The following is a 21444-nucleotide window of genomic DNA, read 5'->3' on the forward strand; positions in this document are numbered from 1 at the left end:
ATGTTGACTAATATTTTCTTAAACATAAAAATCAATTAAATTGGTGCTTAATATGTAAATAAAATAATTATAATTTTCTAGTCTGTATATATTGTACATATTTGTAAATTAATGAATTGAAAATCACTTGATTATTGTACTATTACACTTGACAAAATATTTTCAAAAGATAAAAAGTTTTCTCTTCCATTGTAAGTAATAAAATACTTTGCAAGTACATAACAGTTCTCACAAATAAAATAATATATTATATAATTTAATGATTTTTTGTTTGATTTTAAATTGTATATTATAAAACAATTAAATTGAATTTCTTTAAAACTGCATAATTTGACTGTCTTGAAAATAAATTATTACATAAAAATGTAATTACCATTAGTAAGTTTTTGCTATTTTGTAAAACTGAACCTTATCTACAATACAAATAAATGAATTTAAAGACCCATTATTCCTAGTAAATACGTTTTTTGTCAGTACAATGAAATTGTTTTTTCTATATTACAGTATTTTCTTGAACAATTGTTTTCTAATTACACACTTCAATATTCAACACTTAACAGACAAATTAGAGATGCATTGATAAGATATTTCTTGATGACTATTACATTAAATTACTATTAGTCATAAGTTGTTTAACTTAATACTCTACATGGATAGTTATTTTTTAATTTTTACTTGTACAGCCCAACTGCAAATATTAATTGATGTGTTTAGTAATGTTATAAATTATAATAAATTGATTATACATGTATATTAAGATATTTTAGATGGAAAAATATTTTTGTTTAGTTATAAACTATTACCACTAAAAAATGTTAACTTAAGTTTACCACAAGTTTTAAAGTACAAATTCATTTTTTCCGTAATTTATAATTTAATTTATTCTTTAACTTTTAAACATGTAAGTGTTTATACATCTTATACAACAGTTTATTAATAAGTATGAAGTAGTGGATAAATTATTGTGGAAAATAGAATACCTCAGAAAAAACAAAATTACATTAACTCATAACTTATTTATTTTATTAAGGATTTTATATTAAATTGTACAATTTTAAAGTATAATATTGATATTGGATCTATGTAACTATAATCATAAATTTTCGTGATTTCTTTATTCATATTTACTGCTAATATCTTTCCATTGTTTCTGTAATTAAAAGTAAAATTTTAACATTATATAAGATATATTTTTTAATTAAATACTTTAATGAAAAATAATATTCTTTTAAAAATAAAAACAAATCTATTATTATTCCCAACATTAAATCTAAATCTTATAGTATACAGATTACACAGGTTATATATATATATATAAGGCGGGGCAAGTTAAACAGTGCAGTTTTAAAAGTTTGGTACTTCCCGTGTGGTGATGATAGTGCGATTATGGTTTCATTTCATCGGGCGGGCCATGCCATTATTTGTCATTACCATGGTTTAGTCTAGTGAACAACGGGGGGGCTTCACCGTCTGTACGTTTTTTGAAAATGGTCGATTTTTCATTGCTACTTAGCGAGCTTTCCAGATGCAGTTTAACCTTGCGCACCATGATACCGTCACTCACCATAATGTAATCGCTAATTGGGTGCATACATTTGGTGAAACTGGTTCTACACTAAAACCTAGGGGTTCAGGAAGACCTAAGACGGCAAAAACCCCCGAAAATTTGACGAGAATGAGAGAAGTTATTGTGCAGTCGCCTACGCGTTCTGCTCGAAAGTATTCAATTGCATTGGGCATTTCTAACCGCTCAGTAAGGAGGATTTTGCATCAAAACTTATTCTTTCACTCTTACAAGATTATGATTGTCCAAGAGTTGAGTCTACTCGAGTTTCAATGACGAAGCTGCGACACAGATGTTCCCTACGCACCTTGTCTCTTTGAGGGGTGATGTGAGGTGGACCGCGCGCTCACCGGACTTAAGCATTTATGATTTTTTCTTGTAAGGCTACCTAAAAGAAAATGTTTTTAAGCATTGGCCTCACATCTTAGAAGAACTCGGAGAGCGAATTAGGGAGGAAATTAGCGCTATACCAGTTGAAATGTGTCAAAATGCGGCAGAAAACTTCAGAAATCACCTTCATCAATGTATCGCTGTTGACGGCCATCATCTTTCTAATGTCATTTTTAGAACTTGATAAATAAAACGGCATGATGTACTGAATAAAATTAAATAAATATAATTTCTGTAAATTCCATAGTTTTTTTTTAATATCCTTTCAAAACTGCACTGTTTGTTTTGCCCCATTCTGTATATATTATAGTTAAATAATATCAAGTGCAGGGCCGTCCCGAAGGAGGGGGGTCTTACCTCCCAATGAAAACACCAGTCGGCAATCGAACTTGTTTCATTATAACTAGAGCTGAGCTGGGATTTCGATGCAATTTGCAATTTTTCTGAAGCTTTCTGTACGATGCTCGTTTTGTTACAAATATGTTTTAGGTATTTTTAAATTAGAATATGAAATTTTATTTTGCATTTTATGACAATTTTTGATTTTAAGGTGATTTTTCTCATTTTTTAGAGCATTTTAGGGATTTTTAGTTCTTTTTGGTGTTTTTGAATTTAAAATTATAGATTATAGATTTTTCTACCGATGGATTAGTGTTGTTGTGTAAGGTACACAATGTGAAAGCTGCTGTTGAAAAAACGTTTTACAACAAAAAGAACAAATTGAAGAACAAGAAAAAAATATGTATATCTACAAAAACTAATTGGAAAACAACATGAGACACACTCTCGTTATTTATTGTAACAATAAAGAATAATTTTTTATTTTTTAATATATGAAGTAAAATAAAATATTTACGTACATGTGATGTAATTTTTGTAAAAATTTTTAGTGCATTTTTTGTTTTTTTAGTCATTTTTGCATTTTTTTAGGGTCATTTTACGCGATTTTCAAGGACATTAAACCAGCCTTAATTATAACCTAGAAGGACCTAATTTTACTTACGGAAAACAAATATTACATATTTCGTAATACAGTGTATGCATGAATAAAATGTATATAACTACTTATTATACAATATAAAATATTATTATATATATATATATATATATAATTAAATTGTCAATTTTAAGAACGTGCAACACTGACACATATATACATGTTAAAAAGTAAAAATACGGCAACATATAGTTAATTATACTACATACATTGGGTAAAAAAATTGTAGTCTGCATTTTTCATATTATTAACCCCCCTTGATTTTCATCTTTAGGACGGCCCTGATCAAGTGTAAACCATTAATTAATTAACTATATAAATTTATTTGTATTTTTTAAAAGATTATAAAAGTAATAAAAAAAAACTAAACAAGCCATACATCACTTAAATGTAAAAAAATATTTTACACTAATATAAGATGATTTTTAATGATCTAAATTACTAATTTATTGTATTTGTTATAATTTGAAGTTACACAATTTAATTATATACTTGAAAAGTTAATTACAATTTATAAACTAAAATTGTTGTTAAAAATCATTTTTTCAATGACTAAACGAAATATGTCTTGGATATTATAAATGGTTGGTAGACATTTCTAAAAAACAATGATATTTATCTTAAATTTAATAGATTGAAATACACTAAACTCCACATTTTTGTAAAATTAATGTTTTATCATCATTAAATTATAAAATTTCACTAAAATTATTTTATGGTAAATTAATAAAATAAATTGTAATATTGGTTCACCAATTATGAAAATTCAGTATAATAAATTTGAGTGCCAATCTTGGTTAATATTTATCATTTATACTTACTCCACGATTTATTCTATCATACAAGCTTTCAATGCCGATATCAACTGTTCTTTCAAAAAACAGAGATGTAACAGCAACCACAACAAAGAAGCGAGACGGCCTCTTCAAAACAGTTTTATATAATACATTAACAATCGACATGTTTATTACCTAGAAAATAAATCATTATTCAGTAATATAATACAAATGCAAGTTCAATATATAGTTCTAGTCATAATATAAAATTTTTAAATATTAATAAAAAGACCAAAGTAACAATTATTATTAATCACTGGAATTAAAGAGAAGAGAAATATAAATCATTTTTTTTCACTGCATAAAACATTATTTAAAGTTTGAAAAATACAAAAGTATTAAACAGAAAGTGTCAATATAAAATAAAATTGAAAGTTTAAAATAAATAAAAAAATTGAACTCAACTTACTCACAGTCTAAATTTGGAAAATATAGTACTGTATTAAACACAGGTTAATGAAGGAAAATTTTCAATTTCAATTTTGAGAAATAATATGATACAAGACTTGAACTCTATAAGATTATTTGTTTGCATTAATCAACCATAGTAAGCATTTATTCCCAAATTTAAATCAGATGATGAATTAGTGCAGACCATAAGGATAACTAATTAAATAGGAATACTAATTAATATCAAATCGTGAAACGAAAATTATTGCGGTATTCGAGCAATTGGTATGAATCGAAAAAAAAAACTAATGTTAAAAGTAGATTCAATTTACACTATTATTACCTGTTCGTCTTTGCCAGGCAAGTATTTAAGCTTAAGATTTAAGTCTCAAGAAAATGTTCGAATATAATAACTCAAATATGATTCACGATTTCGGTGAGGACAGCGAGTTGAAGGTGATAGTAATACGCACGCATTATCAGCTGTGAACATTGACACTGTAGTCTTGGACACATGTGTACAGTGTGACCGCTGAACGGTATGTATTTTTTTCATGATGTTTATATCCACTGGTGTTTTTTTTCTCAAGACCATGAATATTCACCATGTGATGTTCTGTGGTGCGTTTCATTTTGAAATGTTTGTATTTTCCAAAGATTTTTTGTGGTATTTATGTTATCATTTATTATTTTTTTGATATTGATAATCAAGCGGAAAACGGTTATTTTTAGACCAAACTTGTGGATATTTTATTTGATGTTAAAACATTAATTAATCATACACGTTTTATTTCATATAATTTCCCGCTCGAAGCTCATTCTCTCATTTCTCCGCTTTCATACACCAATTACTGCGTTTAACGGTACTGTCTGTGCTGTACATATAACGTGAACATCGTTCGAAAACTGTCTTTTCTTTTATGTTTTGTGATTTCGAGTGAAGCTCGGGTTATGAATGATTTCAAGTATGTGTTATACATTTTTTTTTTTTTATATTGTTCACTCTGTGATACCTCTTTATGGGAGTGATGTTAGGGACAAATCCTCCCTCTAGTCAGTGGTGAATATAAGTGAAGGAACGTTTTTAATTATGTAACTTTGTTTATAAGTTTTTAAATTCTTAAAAGTTGGAAGTTCTATAGAATCAAATATTTCTTATTTTATTTAGCTTATTTTGATTTAACTATATACTAAGTTATAAGTTTTTATTTTATAAGTTATTAAATATGTCTAAATTGTATTGTTTGAGAAATTAGTATGAGATATCCTTCGCTTGAAAAAATCCTAACTAGGTATGCCACTGACTCGCTATTGCATTTGAGTTTAAACAACATAATTCTAGTTTAGCATCGATTTACTATCGATTTTTTTAATTTATTTTTCTAGAATGGGTGTTTTAGAGTGTTATATAAGTATGTAAAAAAAAAGAAGCCTGGACAAACTTTATTTTTAAGTTATTAATGTAAAACTTCAAAAACTTAATTTTTTTCATAACGCGCATTTTTATTAAAAAAATACTTAGAATTGAATATTTAATTTTAATTTTCACATATTTACATTTTTATTGTCCCTGTTACCTACTTGAGGTGGTTTTGCATAACAAGTTGAGGGATATTTTCGATTTGCGAAATGAAGCGATGGCGCTAAGGAGCGTAGCGATGAGTGCCAAAACACTTGTACAATAGTTTTTTGGTCATTGCCGATACCACACGCATTGTTTGCAAAAAAATTTTATTTCATTTTTACACTATTAGACAATTTTTAGTCCATTATTCTTCATAAACACTTCGTATGTAGGTGGACCCGGGTCAATTGTTGAAATTGACGAATCAAAATTCAGAAGGCGTAAATATCACAAGGGACATCACTTCAAGTTTTTGAAGTTTATCATCAATAACTTCAAAATGAAGTTTTGGGTTTCTTTTTTTTTTACATACTTATAAAATATTTTAAAATACACATTTTGAAAAAAAAAATTAAAAAAATCGATAGGTTGCTAAACTAGAATCGTTCTGTTTAAACTAACCCGGTATCCATAGGAAATTAATATTCAACCATCATGATAGGCTTTATGTAGCTTATGCCCACTACTTAAGAGGACACCACACCTTCATGTATTGTCTTCATCTGATATACATACAACATAGTAAGTTTGCATTCAGTAGTTCAAATGTGGTGAAGTTAACTTTAATATTAGAGTATACTGACCTATAATCAAACTTTAAAGGAAGAAAATTATCTGTGATAATTATTATTATTATTGATTGGTTTTTTTCCGATATTTTAATTTTTTACTGAATTATGATGTTTTTTTAATTGTTATATTTTACATATTCATAATACGCTTAAAAATTAAAATATTGGAAAAAACCAACCAACAAAACACAGATAATGTTCTTCTCTTAAAGTTTGATTATAGGCCAGCTTACTCTAATATTAAAGCTAACATCACTAACATTTGAATTACTGAACACAAATTTGCTGTTGTATGTATGTCAGATAGAGACAATACATGCGGGTGTGATGCCTTCTTAACTTAAACTCAATAACCGTTTAAACTCTAAGTTTAATTTATAGTATATGAGATGACCTATTTTACCAATTGTTTATAATTCGTTAAAAATCTAATACTTATTTTTTTATGATTTAGCATGCCGAAATTTAAGAAAAATATTGTGAATGATGAAAATGATGTTCCAAACAATATTAATGTGTCTAATGAAAAACAACGCAGACCTTATAAATTTGATATACGAAAAATTCTAAAAGAAAGAAAAGTTTATAATGAATATAAGAAAAAAAGTGCTGAACTTGATGAACAGTTAAAAGTTGTTGATGATTTGTTTCAAGATTCAATAAAAGTATTTTCTATTTGTAATGAAAAGCAAAGTTCACCTGAGTCAACCAAACATGGATACATTATATTTGATCATTCTAAGTATAACTCGATCTTTAAAAATAATTCAGATTCTTATAAATCATTATCTAATTCTCAAAAAATATTCATTAAAATGTCTAAAAGTAAAAATGTATCTACAGCTAATGTTTATTTTAAATATTTAATGGAAGAAAATTGGTCTCCGGTATTGGACGTATGTATAAAACTAAACTATTAAGTATTACTAGTCTAATTTATAGTAACCTTTTTTTTTTTTTTTTTATGATAAGTTTTTCCTTTCTTATAAAGATCTGTTTCAAAGAAATAAAGAAATCTCTATTCTAGATATTTATAGATTAATTTTAATTATATGAATCATTAACATTTATGGGCATACACTACAACTAAACATAATGATAGATGACCGATAAGAAAATCAATGCTGTTATGTATGTCAACTAAATCTTCATGCTACAACCATTGGCACCAATTTATATATATGTAGTGTAAGGGGACCTACCTCATATTTTGGTGATAAGTGGGTAATTGAATCAGCGAGATATTACTCATTAATAGGGAACGGATTTATATGTAATAAAAATACAGAAATATGTACATATATATGTAAGTATAATTTATAAAATATGTGCTAAAAACATCCAAATATGTGGGGAAAAAAAAATTTAAAAAAAAGTGATTATTATTATTAAATTATCAAAAAGATTTGTTGCATTGAATTATTACAATATCTTGTAAATTATCAAATGTTAAATGTCTCCTATTAGGTATCAAAATACTTTTAAAGCGGCTAAATTATCGTTTCACATCAATCGATGTATTAAAAGCATATTTCAAGTGCATACTATCAGAAGGCGATAATTCCAAATTTTTAAAAGGTTGTCTGCCATTCATTATGTCATTGATTGTTTTAAAATCAATATTGCCTGGAATTTTTTTCTGTAACAGCATGAATTTTCTTTTTTACGACATTTATTGGTCCGCTTACGAGTTTTAATCGCTGATTCCACAATTTGCATACTATCATTTGGTGAAATATTTTTTATTAATAATTTTGTTAAATTATTTTTAATTAAAATTAAATTATTTTCAATGTTTCATTTTGCATAATATTTTGAGCTTTGCCAATAGAGATAAAAGTTTCTGGATATAATTTTTAAATAATTTCTTGTATTTTCGTACGAAGAAGACGCATGAATGATGAAATGATAAAAATATATTTAAAAATTAGTGAAATATGTAAAAATATGTAATTATACCAAAATATGTAAAATAAAAGTATCATAATTTTAATAGGAATGATTTAAATCATAAACATTTCTTATCGAATCTTAAATACCTCGTTTTAATAAAAATATGCATTTACATATAAATCTGTTCCCTACTCATTAGTATTTAATATCTGATAGGATAATTTATGTGTTCTATTTCTTTAATAATATTATTTGTATTAGGTTAGGTTCTAATAATATATATTTTATATATTTATAATCATAATTCTTCAAGAATGTCTTTCTTTAAATGTTTAGTCTAGCGCTGATACCTTTAACAAAATCTTTTTAGCAGTTGTTATTAATTTAATTACTTAGTGATTTAATTCTTTGAAAGAGTATTAAAAAAAAAAAAAAAAACAGTACATGAAATAACTTAATATATTATTTTTACCAAACTGAGTCTATTCAGATCTATTCTGATTGCTCTATATTATAAATGTTTAAACTGTGTATTTTAAGAGAAAAAGAAAAGGTTCATAAATTACATTCATTAATTTATAAATAGCTTTACAATATTTTTGCATTATAATGATTAATACTTAATTTAAATTTTTAGGATATAAAAAATGTTTTATGTAATTGGGGTGCTGATTTTGATACTTTGGCAAATAAGCCATTATTAAAATGTGAAATAAACAATGACAACAAAATAGGACAACATAACTTTGAATTAGTAATGAAATTCATTACACATAATGTGCTGAAAACCAACAATGGACTTACTGACAATGATCTCTTGAAATTAGCCAATATCTCTGTTACCATATCTTTTGATCGCTATTGCAGAAGGATGATAAATGTGATAAAACAATTATTTTGTGCGTGTATTGAAAAAACATTGCGTGAAAATGATGAGATTGCTATTACATCATTTGCTGATGACCTGTATTCTAAGTATACAAAAACTCAACTATTGAAAATGATAAATTTATTTCTACCTTTGGATAACTATGGACAAACAATGAAAATAATTTATAAATATATCACATTTAAATTGTTAAAATCACTTTTAGGAATATCAGATGACAAAAATGTATTTCCTACTTTAAATGACTGGTAAGTTTTATTTATGGTTTATTGAAATTATGAGTTAAAGTAATAAAAGTATAGTTTTTATAATACAGTAAACCTTGCATAAGACACTAAGTTGATCCCTGAACATTTCCTATACTAGTCAATGTAAAAACCATCTGTTAAGACACTAGATTTTTTTACTATTTAATTATATAAGATGCTCTTTTGTTCAGCAGATTACCATAAAGTTAAGTAGTTATGTGAAAATAAAAATAGTAATTTTACTCTTTTAGGTGTACTTATTGTATTATCGTACTACCTACATTATTTTATTGAGTAAGTACATATTTCATCATATGAGATTTAAGTGTATCCAAACAATTCAGTAGTATTAACTCCTACAATTACTGCTGATTTGCAACACCTATCAGAAATTCAAGAAGTAATATATTCTGTAGAAAATGTTGAAGAATTGATAGTTATATCAATAAAATTGAAAATGGTTATGCTGAAACAAATTGTCAGAATCTTAATCAAACAAAAATGATTTAATATGGAATAAAATAGAAATAAATAATTAAAATACTTTGTGAGTCATTACATGACGTGATCCCTTCAAGAGCGTCTTAAGCGATTTTTACTGTATTTAATATTTCAAATTCCCAATAAGTATCAATATTTTGTTTTTATAATTTTGTTTGAAAATTTATCAATAATAAATCATATTGTTTACAGGTTTGTACAAGATATGGTAACTAAAGATTATTTACATCGAAAACCAAAAATAATACTACATCGTATTATTAAATTATTAGATCATGTTGTAGTTACACTTGATTTGTATAAAAATGAAGAAAAACTCGAATGTATGTACCACTTCTTTTATGCTGTTATAAGATCTGCAGGATTTTTTGAGTATATGGACCTTATTAATGTAATAGATAAATGGAAGATGCAATTATTCAAACTGCATATTGATCGTAAAAGGTTAATGATCTTATAGTATTATATTTATGTATTAAATGTGATATCAAATTAAATTATACTTAAAGTTAAATGTTCTCTTTTATTTTGTATTAGTTTTATCATTTTTGTTGTATTTTATTTAATTTTAAAAAATAAATATAATGACTATTATATACGGTATTGAACTAAAACAATGCCTTAAGTTCTGAGTTCTTGCAATCTAATTAATTATTCAATTGTTATTCTAAAAATAAAAATACATATTAAATATGCTTATTCCGAATGTTATGCAATGATAACTACTCATTATTACATCTTCACTTTTGATTCCAAAAACGTCTTCATTATCTCTAACTCATAGTCTTGCCTCCTTGCTCTTTCCTCAAACTCATTCAATCCCCCTCTCTCCCTTAATCATCATCATTAAATCCCTAATTTTTTTTATTAGTTTATGTTTAAACTATCAATTTTTTTTGGCTTCCCAATCACGTCTGAATATACTTATATATAATAATAATTAAAATACTAACCTGGCTGTTACCACAAAATTCTTCACACATCTTTCCATTTCCAAAATTTCCTGCTTCCTATCTCCTTACCATCTATTACATTATTAATTTCATAATATATTTTCAATAATTCAAGCTTATTACCTTATATATACTTAAATATTTGTTTTTTGTTACAAATTGTTAACTGCTTAAATTCTATATATTCTAATTGCATAGCTATGTAATGTTTATGACAAAAGCAAAAAAAAATATCTTTTTTACGGGCACCGATTTCATTGCAGACTGCATTATTTTTTTTTTTATAAATCCTTACCTAATGTACAACTACATTTTATTATCTTATATTATCATTATGTCATTAAATTATGGTATAATAGTCTATAATCATAATAATACAGACCATGTATGGAAAGCATTGATCAAATAAACTAAATTTAGTGCACTATTGGTACTCATTGTTCACATTTTTTACATTATTAATTACATTTATAATACAGTTTTTATGTCTAAATTGAATTTTAAGGTGTTGTTTTTTAGGGCATTAAAATCCGCGCCCTATTTATGACTATTATAAAAATCATTTGTTTTACAGTAAACCAATTTGTTTGTATTCTTACTGAAGTTTCTTTAATTTTGATCACAAATACTGCGGTTATAAATTAAATCCATTATGCAGTAATATATATTCCAAGCACTATAATTAAAACTTTTGTTTTCTAAATAGCGAACCTTCTTGATATCGTAAGTGACAAGACAGACTTGGTGATGCAATAATAATTTATAATATATTTAAGAAATGCAATTCAATGATGATAAGAGTTTGGAAGTTTTAATACTAAAAAGCATTAAAATTGATTGCATTATTGCAGTAAAAAATTACAGTAAACTTTTATTTACCAAAATAACTATTTAAAAAAATATTATTTTATAAGTATTTGTTATTAAGACTTAAACTGCAAATGTGATCTTTTACAAAATAAGAATTCATATTAATTTTTTAATAGTGGTTTTAGCCTGGTCTTTTAGGAGCCTATAAACAAAATTATCAACATTTTATTTGATTTTTTTAAACTGTTTAACTTGAAAAATCTTTGTTTTGAGAACAGCACATTGTGCAATTCATTCATCATCTTATCAATATTTCCACTACTACCATCATATCGACATAGTCCAAAATAACCATCAATTATTATTTATTATTATTTCTTAAATCCAACTAACCTAACTTTAAGTTGTATTGAAAATTAGGAAAATGCCAAAAATTGCATAATGTAGCACCAAATTTTTTTAGATTTCAATTTGTACTTGCATGAAACAAATATATAACTTAGCAATAAATTCGAAAAATTGAAGAAAAAAAAGTTGCAAATGCAATATCTAAGACCTAATGATGATACTTGATAGTTTTGCATTAAATTCGTAGGTAATCAAATTATATAAGTTATTTTTACTCAAAGACTTAACTGTAATTTTTAGTTATTTGAAGAAGAAAATATTTTTATCAATTCTTATGCAACATTAAATTTAAGTATAATTATTTTTTTTAATTATAATTTTAGTGTTACTAATATTTAATAATCACGTAGTGTTGGTATATTATTTTGTTTATGGATGTTATTTATTTTTGTACACATAATTTTAAAGGAATTTTAATGAATAAATAAGTATGAACAATATTTAACTTAATCAATAAAATAAAAAATTAACTGTTAAATTTTGCTTAACAATATTTTAAAAATATAGGTCAAGTTAAAAAGATAAACTTAATGATTTTGTAGAGAGCTTATATTGTTATACCGATAATATTGGCTTATTTATAAAATAATCACATTTGTCATTGAAAAATAGTTATATACGAATAAAATACTTAATACTTAATACAACATAGTAAAACAAATTTATTTTATAGGATATCAGAATATAATAGTTTGCAATCTATAATGCAAAACTAATTAATTACAGCACTTAACACTTAATATAAAAAATTAATAAAGAAAAACATCATAAAAAACTTAAATTATTTAGATTTAACCGAATAGTCTTCTTATAATTAAGTATAGTTAACAGTAAGAACAGAAATATTACTCAGTCGCTTGATGAATTAGAATCTCTACGTTTTGATACTGTAACATACATAAATATAATTTAATTTTTGTCAAGCTAATAATAAAAACATTTATTTTAACTCACAGTTGTTTATTACTCTCTTATTACAGTTAGCTTTTGAATTATTTTGTTTAGGTATAGCACCACCAGATGGATTTAAAAATAAATGAGAATTATTTCTTTCCAAGGTCAATTCTGGACGATTTAATCTAGAACTTAATTTAATACAATTATTGTTAATGAATACTAAAGATAAACAAAAATGTAAGATAATAATAATTAAGTCATTTTACTTAAAGAAACCCAGCAAAAAGCTTAAAGGTAAAAATATCAAGATATAAAATGCACACAAAACTGAGAAAAATAAAATTAATCTTGTGTTATTTATACTTTACTACTCTTATATATTTCATTTACTTGACATGTATTCGTATTTTACTTAAATTATACATTTTTACAGTCCTGGACATATAGTTTTTTGATGAATACACAGTGCAAATACAATTTTCTTTTCATTAGTACAATTATATTATTTTTAATTTATAATTTTATGAAAACCATTTAGCTAACAAAATATAGTTAAATATCAAGTTGAATACAACATAACTTATTTCATACATTTAATCTGATCATGTTTTGAATACATTAACAATTATATAAAATATTTAAAATCATCTATAAAAACTTACTTAGATAAAAATTGTTCGTAGTTGTTCCTAGCAGAACTGTTAACATAACAATTATCAGTCCATAGCTGTTTATTAGAAATTTGCTTATTTAACTTGACTCTTGGTAGCATTGGTGCTGTACATGACTCATATGTTGAAGATGCAGGTGATTGAGCATAAGCATCTGGGTACATTAATGTTCTATCATATTGATTAGCTGGAACAATAAATTTCAAGTCAAAATTAAATTAATTTAGAGTTTGCTATCCTAGATTTGCAGTAACACTACCATTTTCAATACATGCTCTGGTATTATTTAGAAATTTATTGGGATGCACAAATGTCTCCGAGTGAAGTTTACAGCAAAGAAATACCAACTTTAATAACACTTATTGATAAATATATATTATCATGAACATGCAATAATCAACAAAAAAAGATTTTATATTTTTAATTCTACATATCTAGACCGTAAAAATTATACTCTTTATTTTCCTTTCTAAACATAAACAGGAAAAAAAAGTTCAATTCAATATGTCCTGGATTTGTTGCTTTCAAAATATGTAAATAAAATACTGTAAAAATATAGTAGAATTTTGACTGTACAAAAATCAACTCAAAGTTTGTATTGATTGAAAAAATTAAGATATGTTAGAAATAATAAAACTAATGAAACATTATTAATTTGAAACTGAATTATAAAAATTTATATATTAATAAATATATGTAATGAATTTTAATAAGAGCTTTTCAAATTGAGAGCAAAATATTTTTAAGTAATATATTATAATTATTATATATAAAAAACTCATAATATTAATTATATAAGTGTTAAATTACTATAATTATAAAATTTAAATATTACCTGATGTTTGTTTGAATAGATTACGGTTAGATTCAATAATAGCTGAATTTGGGAAATTAGAAGGTAAACTATCTGATGGAGGCAAAAATACTTCTTCATCCAAATTGTTTACTATAGACAAATCTGAATGTATTTTTTCACACCTTATCTAAAAACATTAATGCAATTTTAATAATATAAAACCTAAAAGGGCTAATTTTGTCGTGAAAACGGCAGTTGCCTACCACACTACAGACGAATTTCACACTTAAAATTATTAACTAATCAAAAGTAATTAAATTCTAATATTTTTTAACTTCATTTTTACTCAATAATAAAATATGATATATTATTACTAAGTACAATCATTGAAGGCCATGCATGGTATTTTAAATTAAACATGCATGTGTTAGACAGCACATTTTCATGGTAGATTAAAAATTATGACCATAGATGGGATAGAATTCAGGATATAATGGTGTCAGAAATCAGAAATCATTTTCATGACATATACCATAAAAATGATTTTTTTTTTTAATAAAAACAATTTAAAATATTATGCAGCAAATAGAATAACATTTCTGCATATTTTAAATAGATACTTAGTAAATAATATAATATATTGATAGTAAAATAATTACTTGATGATTTATTAGTTTTTTAATAGATATCAATTCTTCACAAAATTCACAAGGTAATTTTTCTACATTTGTTTTATCACTATTGTCATCATCATCTGAGCTTAAACTCAATGTATTCAAGTTAATTTCACTATCACTGCTACTACTGTCAAGATCCAAAGGTGGTACAGGAAAATTATCATTTTGGTTATTGGTACATTTATTTTTCGTACGTAACACATTATGAAATGTAACTAAATCAGGACGACATCCAGTCTATAAAAAATAAAAATTTTAATTAAATTAACTTTATAATATTGAAATACAAATAAACAACAAAGATATCATATTTTATAACTTACTTCATGCAAAACTAGATTTTCAGAGTCAATCATTTTTTGACAGAATTCGCAAGGCAGTTGCACACCTCTCAACTCATCAGAATAATGATTGTACTCATTTGTTGAAACATTATTGATATTCGGTGACTGATTATTATGAATAGAATGAGCACCAAGTATAGAAAACTCATCATCATCTATTAAATTTTAACCGTTTGAATTATGTTAATTTAAATGAATAGTAAAACCTTAAAATATAGAACTATAAAAACAAAGCATAATCTAATACAGTAGAAAATAGTATAATAATTAACATCTACAATCAAATTTTTACCAATAAATAAATAATTAAAATACATAAAAAATTAAGATAAACAGTACCCATCGAATAAGAAGAAAAACAAACAAAATTATATATTTGATCTTTACGAATTAATATTATCAAGAACAGTGAGTAGTAGTATACTTTTTTTTATTATAGTATGAATGATTTAAAATACTTGAATATACTGATAACAGAGAAAAACACGGTTTCAGTAATAATATAAAACCAATTGTTCATGAAACAAATATAAATGAAGTAATCAAAACACATACAATTGAAGATAAACAGTACTCATCAAATTTGAAAAAAAAAATAAAATTATATAATTAATCAACATAAAATGGTATTAATAAGAATAAAGAGTAGTAAAATATACTTTTTTTTTATAGTATGAATGATTTAAAATACTGAATATACCAATAATAGAGAAGAATACATATAGTTTTAATATTTATATAAAACCAATTGTTCAGTAAAGTATACACAAAAAAGTTAGTAAAATTATACTTACCATTTGTAATGTCTACTATAGACATATTCTGTTTTGGATCTTTGTGGGTGTTGTCATTGTTGTTTAGTGTATTAATTTGTGGTTGATCATTGTTATGTTTGGCTGGTGATGATACCCTGTGGTTGGTCATAATTGGTCCACTTAGTCTTAATGAAGGCATACTAGTAGCCCTTGTAGTGGCTCTTGCAGTTTCATCAAGTGCTATTTTTGACACTTTTTTTATTAATGGAGGATAAGCTGCTAAACTTTCAGGACTGTTGTCTAATATTGGTTTTGCAACTTAAATTAAAATTATAGTTTTATCAAATTAAAATTTCTAATATTATAGAACATTTTCTTACCAATAGGAATTTTTTTAAGTTTATGGCTTTCTTTATGAACATCAATGAATTTGAGCATGATAAATTGTCCACAATCATTACACCGTTCTGTGCGACTACTGCACATATCTATATGTGCAGGTAACATTGAAGCTTTAAGATCAATTTCACAAAAGTTACAGGTTACCAAACGATATGGACAGTCATGTAACTAAACAGTATAACAAATATTAATGCTAAAATTAAAAAAATAAATAAATAAAATGTATTACTTTATGTAATTCTAAATCTAATGCTTCAAGTTTTTCAGCACATGCATCACAAAAAATATCTGCATGCATGGTTTTCTGATGCTCTTCAAATTCAGAAGTTAAGAATGGTTCATCACATTTAATGCAAAGCTTCAGGTTCCGATGACAGTATGCTATATGCATAACATGATTACTGATTGGGATATTTCTTCGGCTAAAATCATAATATAACATTATGATTAATAAATATTATAATAACTAATTTATGTTTATAATATTAATAAATATCAAAATTGCCAAATAATTAAAAATGCCTAAAACATAATATCATAGTAGTTGTTAATAACCGCATTAATTACTATATTAACATATACAATATAATTAATGAGGCTTTTTCCTTTTACTCGGTAAATTAGTACAACTTTGAATACATACAAAAAATATATAAATTGTATAAAGTTACATAAAATTTTGAAAAATTAACAGTCAATAGTATAAATAATATAATATAGTCAATACTATAGCACAAAGAAAGCATATTATGAGTAGGTGTCCTTTCTGAAAGTACTAGTTATTAAATTTACTTCCAAATAAAAAAGTTAAGTCTATTTATAATTATTTGTTCAAATAAAATAGAAATTTTTATAATTAATAATAAATAAATCTCTTTTCAGAAAAATATATAAATGAGCTTTCCTTTCAAAATTCAGATTTCACTATTTTAGTCATAAAAATTAAGTATAATATACAAAAGTGAGTTCATATATATAAATATGAAAAAACCTATGTGTTAATATAGTTTAGATATAATGGCTAAATAGAACACATTTAATAATCTAAAAAAAAATAATTAGTATAATTATACTTGCACTATAATAATATATTTATTTGTTATTTTTATACATTTATATAAAAATAAAAATAAAAAATAAAATAATTTAAACAAATATAGGTACTCCAATGGTTTATATTTATTTAGCCATTAGCAACTACTTTTCTCTCATATTTAATGATACATAATATCATAGTACATTATATAAAAAATAAATAATAGAGCGTTTAAAAGCTCAATATAATACAATTGCTTTTCAATGATAATATTTAAATGGCTTATTATTGGATTAATTTGAGATAAAATAAAATCTTGAAATTCTTTAATTCTCATTTTACATTTTTAATTATAGTTTAAATACTTGACATTTGAATTAAAATGTGAATATATCACAGATATTAGTAATAAAATAAAACAACAGGTAGTTTATATTAATCATAATTATAATTTTATATATTTTTATATTTTTATATGTAGAGTTCATGACTGGTTTTAGTTATAATTAGATATGTTTGCCAGCCATCATAAATTTAAGTAGTTGATATGGTAAAAATTATGTTCTCGTTTAAATAGAAATATGATATTATATATAATATTCGAATGATTTAAACAAATAGGTAAATATTATCAATCATAATACTCAGAATTAAAAAAGAAATATATTTTTTGAGAGACTGGAGTGGTGATATTCAATCTGATACATAATTGAGGAATTCAACTCAATATAATCCTCAACAAATTTTCTTAGTTTTGAATCGTTTATACTAGACCAAATGTGTAATAATAGTAATAATATTGAGTAAAAAGTAGTAGTAGACTAAATAATTTTAATATTTACCAATTGAAACAATATTTGATGTCTTCCTTGTTTTCGCTCGGGTTCATATTGTAGATCAAGGTTTAATAAATAATCTGAGAAATCACTAATTATAAGAAGACGATTCGTTGTATTCGTTGATGATTGGATCAAATAAACAGATTAATTAACGTTATGAAGCACGCTAAAAAGGCTACACGCGCTACACAAATACAACTTTTTCCATAATTTACACATATATTTTATAATTGATAAGGTAACAAGAACAGCCGTATGGAGCGAGATAAGATAAGAACATGGGTTACCGAAAATGCAGCGGAGAGGTTAGGAATGACGGACATATGGTAGCGGCAGTGTAAAGCATGTCAGCTACTAATGTACAAAACTATCATTGTTTAAACTTGATTTAACCCTCTGAATATTATCAGGTACTACCTAATTTAGGTAGTGCACAAGAAATGATTCCATCTGTATATCAGATGGCTTGTATGGTGAAGTTAGGTGCATAAAGATGCAAAGAGAAATAATATTTGTCACGTTTAAGACGTTTAAATGGAATGACCATTCGCAGTACGCATAACGTGCTAGATGAATACGTGACGTCAAGGGTTCATCTCTGCGCACTAATTATTAATTATATTTTGTTGAAAACAGATATTATGTAAAACATGTGTACGGCATTTCAGGAATCTGAACATTCAATATAAACAACCGAACACCGAAATGACTTGTCGTTTTTTTCCGAAATTATAAATTTGCCAAGGTAAACTAACTAATGATGAAGCTAATTTAATAACGATTAGTTAATCAACTTCGTAAAACCATTAGCCAGTCTATAACATAACACTCAAACCGGTAACTTGTAAAAAGACTATATATAGCTATAGCTTGGCATTTTTCAGTTGGAAAAATGATCGGTTAAACTCAAATATTTCGTATTCTATACTGCTATCAAACTATTATATTACCTTCGAACCTGAAGTTCGAAGTAAAATAAGATATAGACAATAATAAAACTTACTATATTTCAGTGTGTAGTGTTTAATATATCAATAGGGTAAGATTAAAATAATTGTTATATACATTACCAATTTTTTATTAAATTAATTATGGATACATAATACATATAATAGACGTATAAAAATATATAAAATAGTTATTTATTTTTATATATTTACTGGGGTGAATGTATCTTGCACCTAATAAGAGGTTAAATTAGGTATAAGTATAGGTTTTAAATTCAAAATAAAATATACCTAATACATTTTGTAAAGGTTTCATTGAAACAGAATACCGGATGGTGATTTATAAATAAAAATTAAATTAACGCGTTAATTTTTTCATAGAACTTGAATGTGAACGTATTCACTTAAAAAAAAATGAACATGAACGTGAACGATTTCAATTTTTAAGTTAACAATGATTCCGAACATTGGTTTTCCTATTTTTTCAAAACTGAAAATAGGTAATATGGAAACGTTTATATCTCTATATAATATATTTAACAAATATGAAAATATTTAAATTAACTATGGCTAATATTTAAAATTAATTATAAAAATGTCATATATTTTATATGGTACACATTTTATAAGCAAAACTACTACCTATATGCTTTTAAGTAAAATCCTCTAATTGTATGCTCATGGTAAAATTACCTATGGATTTAAGCACATTTGTTTGTATCAGTTGTATTTATCAATCTATATATATATATATGTTACCGGAAAACATGAGAATTCAGAAATTGTCGATATATCCTAGCCATTGTCGACAATGATTGGAAAGGATAGGCAATATTAGATATTTCGTAGTTAATCAACATTTCCGTATTATATTGCGCAATGTTATAAATCCGCATCCAAACAAATCAACACCGCTTTATCGATGATCGATTTGATTATGGAACATTCAAGTTTTCATGAAATATATGTTAATTTTAAATAACGAACATTTTTTTAAATTTTTTGTGGTGTTACGAACGGAGCCCTAGGCAAGCCATTGCGGAGCACCAAGGGCTCCGCGGAGCACAGTTTGGGAACCGCTGTACAAGATTATATAATTCCAAGTGTCATAGTAGTTTACCACGTAACATTAAAGATTAAGATTATGATTTATCCCAAATAGCTAATAAGTATTAAAATATATCAAATTCATTTTTAATGTTATCATCAATGCCTTCTTTTATTAGGAATTGTCATCAATGACTAGGTATTGACGTTAATTCCTTACAAAATCAGGCATAATCATTATTGTTCATTGTCAACACTGACTGATTGTCATCTTTTCCGGTAACATATACATAAACATAATATTATAACAGGTATTCTATACATATAAACAACGTAGATCCTCATTTTTGCGTTGTGCATTTTATATTATCACTTCCAAATCCCTATAACCAAAAATTGATAACTTACCATCAAACTAAACTGTAAAATAATAATGATAATAAGTTTCATAAAATTAAGTAAGATACAGTAAAACCTCGGTAAGACGGAAACCCCGTTAACACAGAAAAATGTCATGGTCCCAAGCGATTCCGTCTTATCGAGGTTTTTCTGTACTACTAAAATATTTTATATTAAAAATTATAAGACACTACAAAATTATTTATTAAATTGCTGAACTATTTCAGGTATGGGTGGTATCTAGAGACCACGACTTACTTATTAGAATCTATTATATAATACTAATGGACACACTATAGATATCTAATGATATTGTACTTTTAATGACTAATCGTTTGAATCAGGATCTTTTTTTAATCGTTTTGGTATACTTATGGAATTGGACAGAGGAAACCTCTAAAACATTCGCAAAAACTGTAAGCTCTGATCATCATCTCCGGTATCTCCATAGACGAACATCGGAGAGGGGAGGAAGCTTAGCCTCCTTATATTTTAATAGCCCCCCCCCCCAAAATCGAAAATTTGTTAGAAATGTTATTCGTTGTTTTTATAATTGTCT

General features: G+C 25.3%; 3 protein-coding genes across 4 annotated transcripts; 1 reads left to right on the forward strand and 2 right to left on the reverse strand.

Moving 5' to 3' along the window:
* Positions 1–1039: 1039 nt before the first annotated feature.
* LOC112690181 (cytochrome b-c1 complex subunit 9) lies at positions 1040–4639 on the reverse strand. Its single transcript, XM_025564129.1, has 3 exons — positions 4521–4639; positions 3773–3922; positions 1040–1150 (listed from the first exon to the last, which is right to left on the reverse strand). Exons 2-3 carry the CDS (start codon positions 3911–3913, stop codon positions 1115–1117), a joined length of 177 nt encoding a protein of 58 aa, XP_025419914.1. The 5' UTR covers positions 3914–3922; positions 4521–4639; the 3' UTR covers positions 1040–1114.
* A 158-nt stretch (positions 4640–4797) lies between these two features.
* Positions 4798–10420, forward strand: LOC112690180. 2 transcript variants are annotated; one of them, XM_025564128.1, is made up of 4 exons: positions 4798–5142; positions 6828–7269; positions 8904–9403; positions 10097–10418. In XM_025564128.1, the coding sequence occupies exons 1-4, from the start codon at positions 5129–5131 to the stop codon at positions 10362–10364; spliced, it is 1224 nt and encodes a 407-aa protein (XP_025419913.1). In that variant the 5' UTR covers positions 4798–5128; the 3' UTR covers positions 10365–10418. The 2 variants fall into 2 exon arrangements, with proteins under 2 accessions (XP_025419913.1, XP_025419912.1); XM_025564127.1 differs by lacking the exon at positions 4798–5142 and adding an exon at positions 5378–5469 and having other exon boundaries at positions 10097–10420.
* A 2296-nt stretch (positions 10421–12716) lies between these two features.
* On the reverse strand, positions 12717–18721 carry LOC112690177 (TRAF-type zinc finger domain-containing protein 1-like). The gene is made up of 10 exons (XM_025564124.1): positions 18496–18721; positions 16847–17039; positions 16596–16785; positions 16255–16533; positions 15440–15615; positions 15099–15353; positions 14479–14626; positions 13635–13830; positions 13030–13160; positions 12717–12962 (listed from the first exon to the last, which is right to left on the reverse strand). The coding sequence occupies exons 1-10, from the start codon at positions 18540–18542 to the stop codon at positions 12925–12927; spliced, it is 1653 nt and encodes a 550-aa protein (XP_025419909.1). The 5' UTR covers positions 18543–18721; the 3' UTR covers positions 12717–12924.
* Positions 18722–21444: the final 2723 nt, after the last annotated feature.

This window comes from Sipha flava, unplaced genomic scaffold (assembly GCF_003268045.1).
Source record: "Sipha flava isolate LNK unplaced genomic scaffold, YSA_version1 492_pilon_pilon, whole genome shotgun sequence".
Taxonomy (NCBI): domain Eukaryota; kingdom Metazoa; phylum Arthropoda; class Insecta; order Hemiptera; family Aphididae; genus Sipha; species Sipha flava.

What these genes read in the sequence shown, in the direction of transcription:
- LOC112690181 (XM_025564129.1), bottom strand. Translation starts at nt 3,913, where the DNA reads ATGTCGATTGTTAATGTATTATATAAAACTGTTTTGAAGAGGCCGTCT. An exon ending in ATGATAGAATAAATCGTGGA is followed by an intron (nt 1,151 to 3,772) that starts GTAAGTATAAAT and finishes TTTTAATTACAG; the next exon opens with AAACAATGGAAAGATATTAG.
- LOC112690180 (XM_025564127.1), top strand. Translation starts at nt 5,435, where the DNA reads ATGAGATATCCTTCGCTTGAAAAAATCCTAACTAG. An exon ending in CTTGAAAAAATCCTAACTAG is followed by an intron (nt 5,470 to 6,827) that starts GTATGCCACTGA and finishes TTTATGATTTAG; the next exon opens with CATGCCGAAATTTAAGAAAA. An exon ending in ATTGGTCTCCGGTATTGGAC is followed by an intron (nt 7,270 to 8,903) that starts GTATGTATAAAA and finishes TTAAATTTTTAG; the next exon opens with GATATAAAAAATGTTTTATG.
- LOC112690177 (XM_025564124.1), bottom strand. Translation starts at nt 18,542, where the DNA reads ATGAACCCGAGCGAAAACAAGGAAGACATCAAATATTGTTTCAATTG. An exon ending in AAAATCTAGTTTTGCATGAA is followed by an intron (nt 15,354 to 15,439) that starts GTAAGTTATAAA and finishes TATTTTTTATAG; the next exon opens with ACTGGATGTCGTCCTGATTT. An exon ending in TACGAACAATTTTTATCTAA is followed by an intron (nt 13,161 to 13,634) that starts GTAAGTTTTTAT and finishes TATTAAATTAAG; the next exon opens with TTCTAGATTAAATCGTCCAG.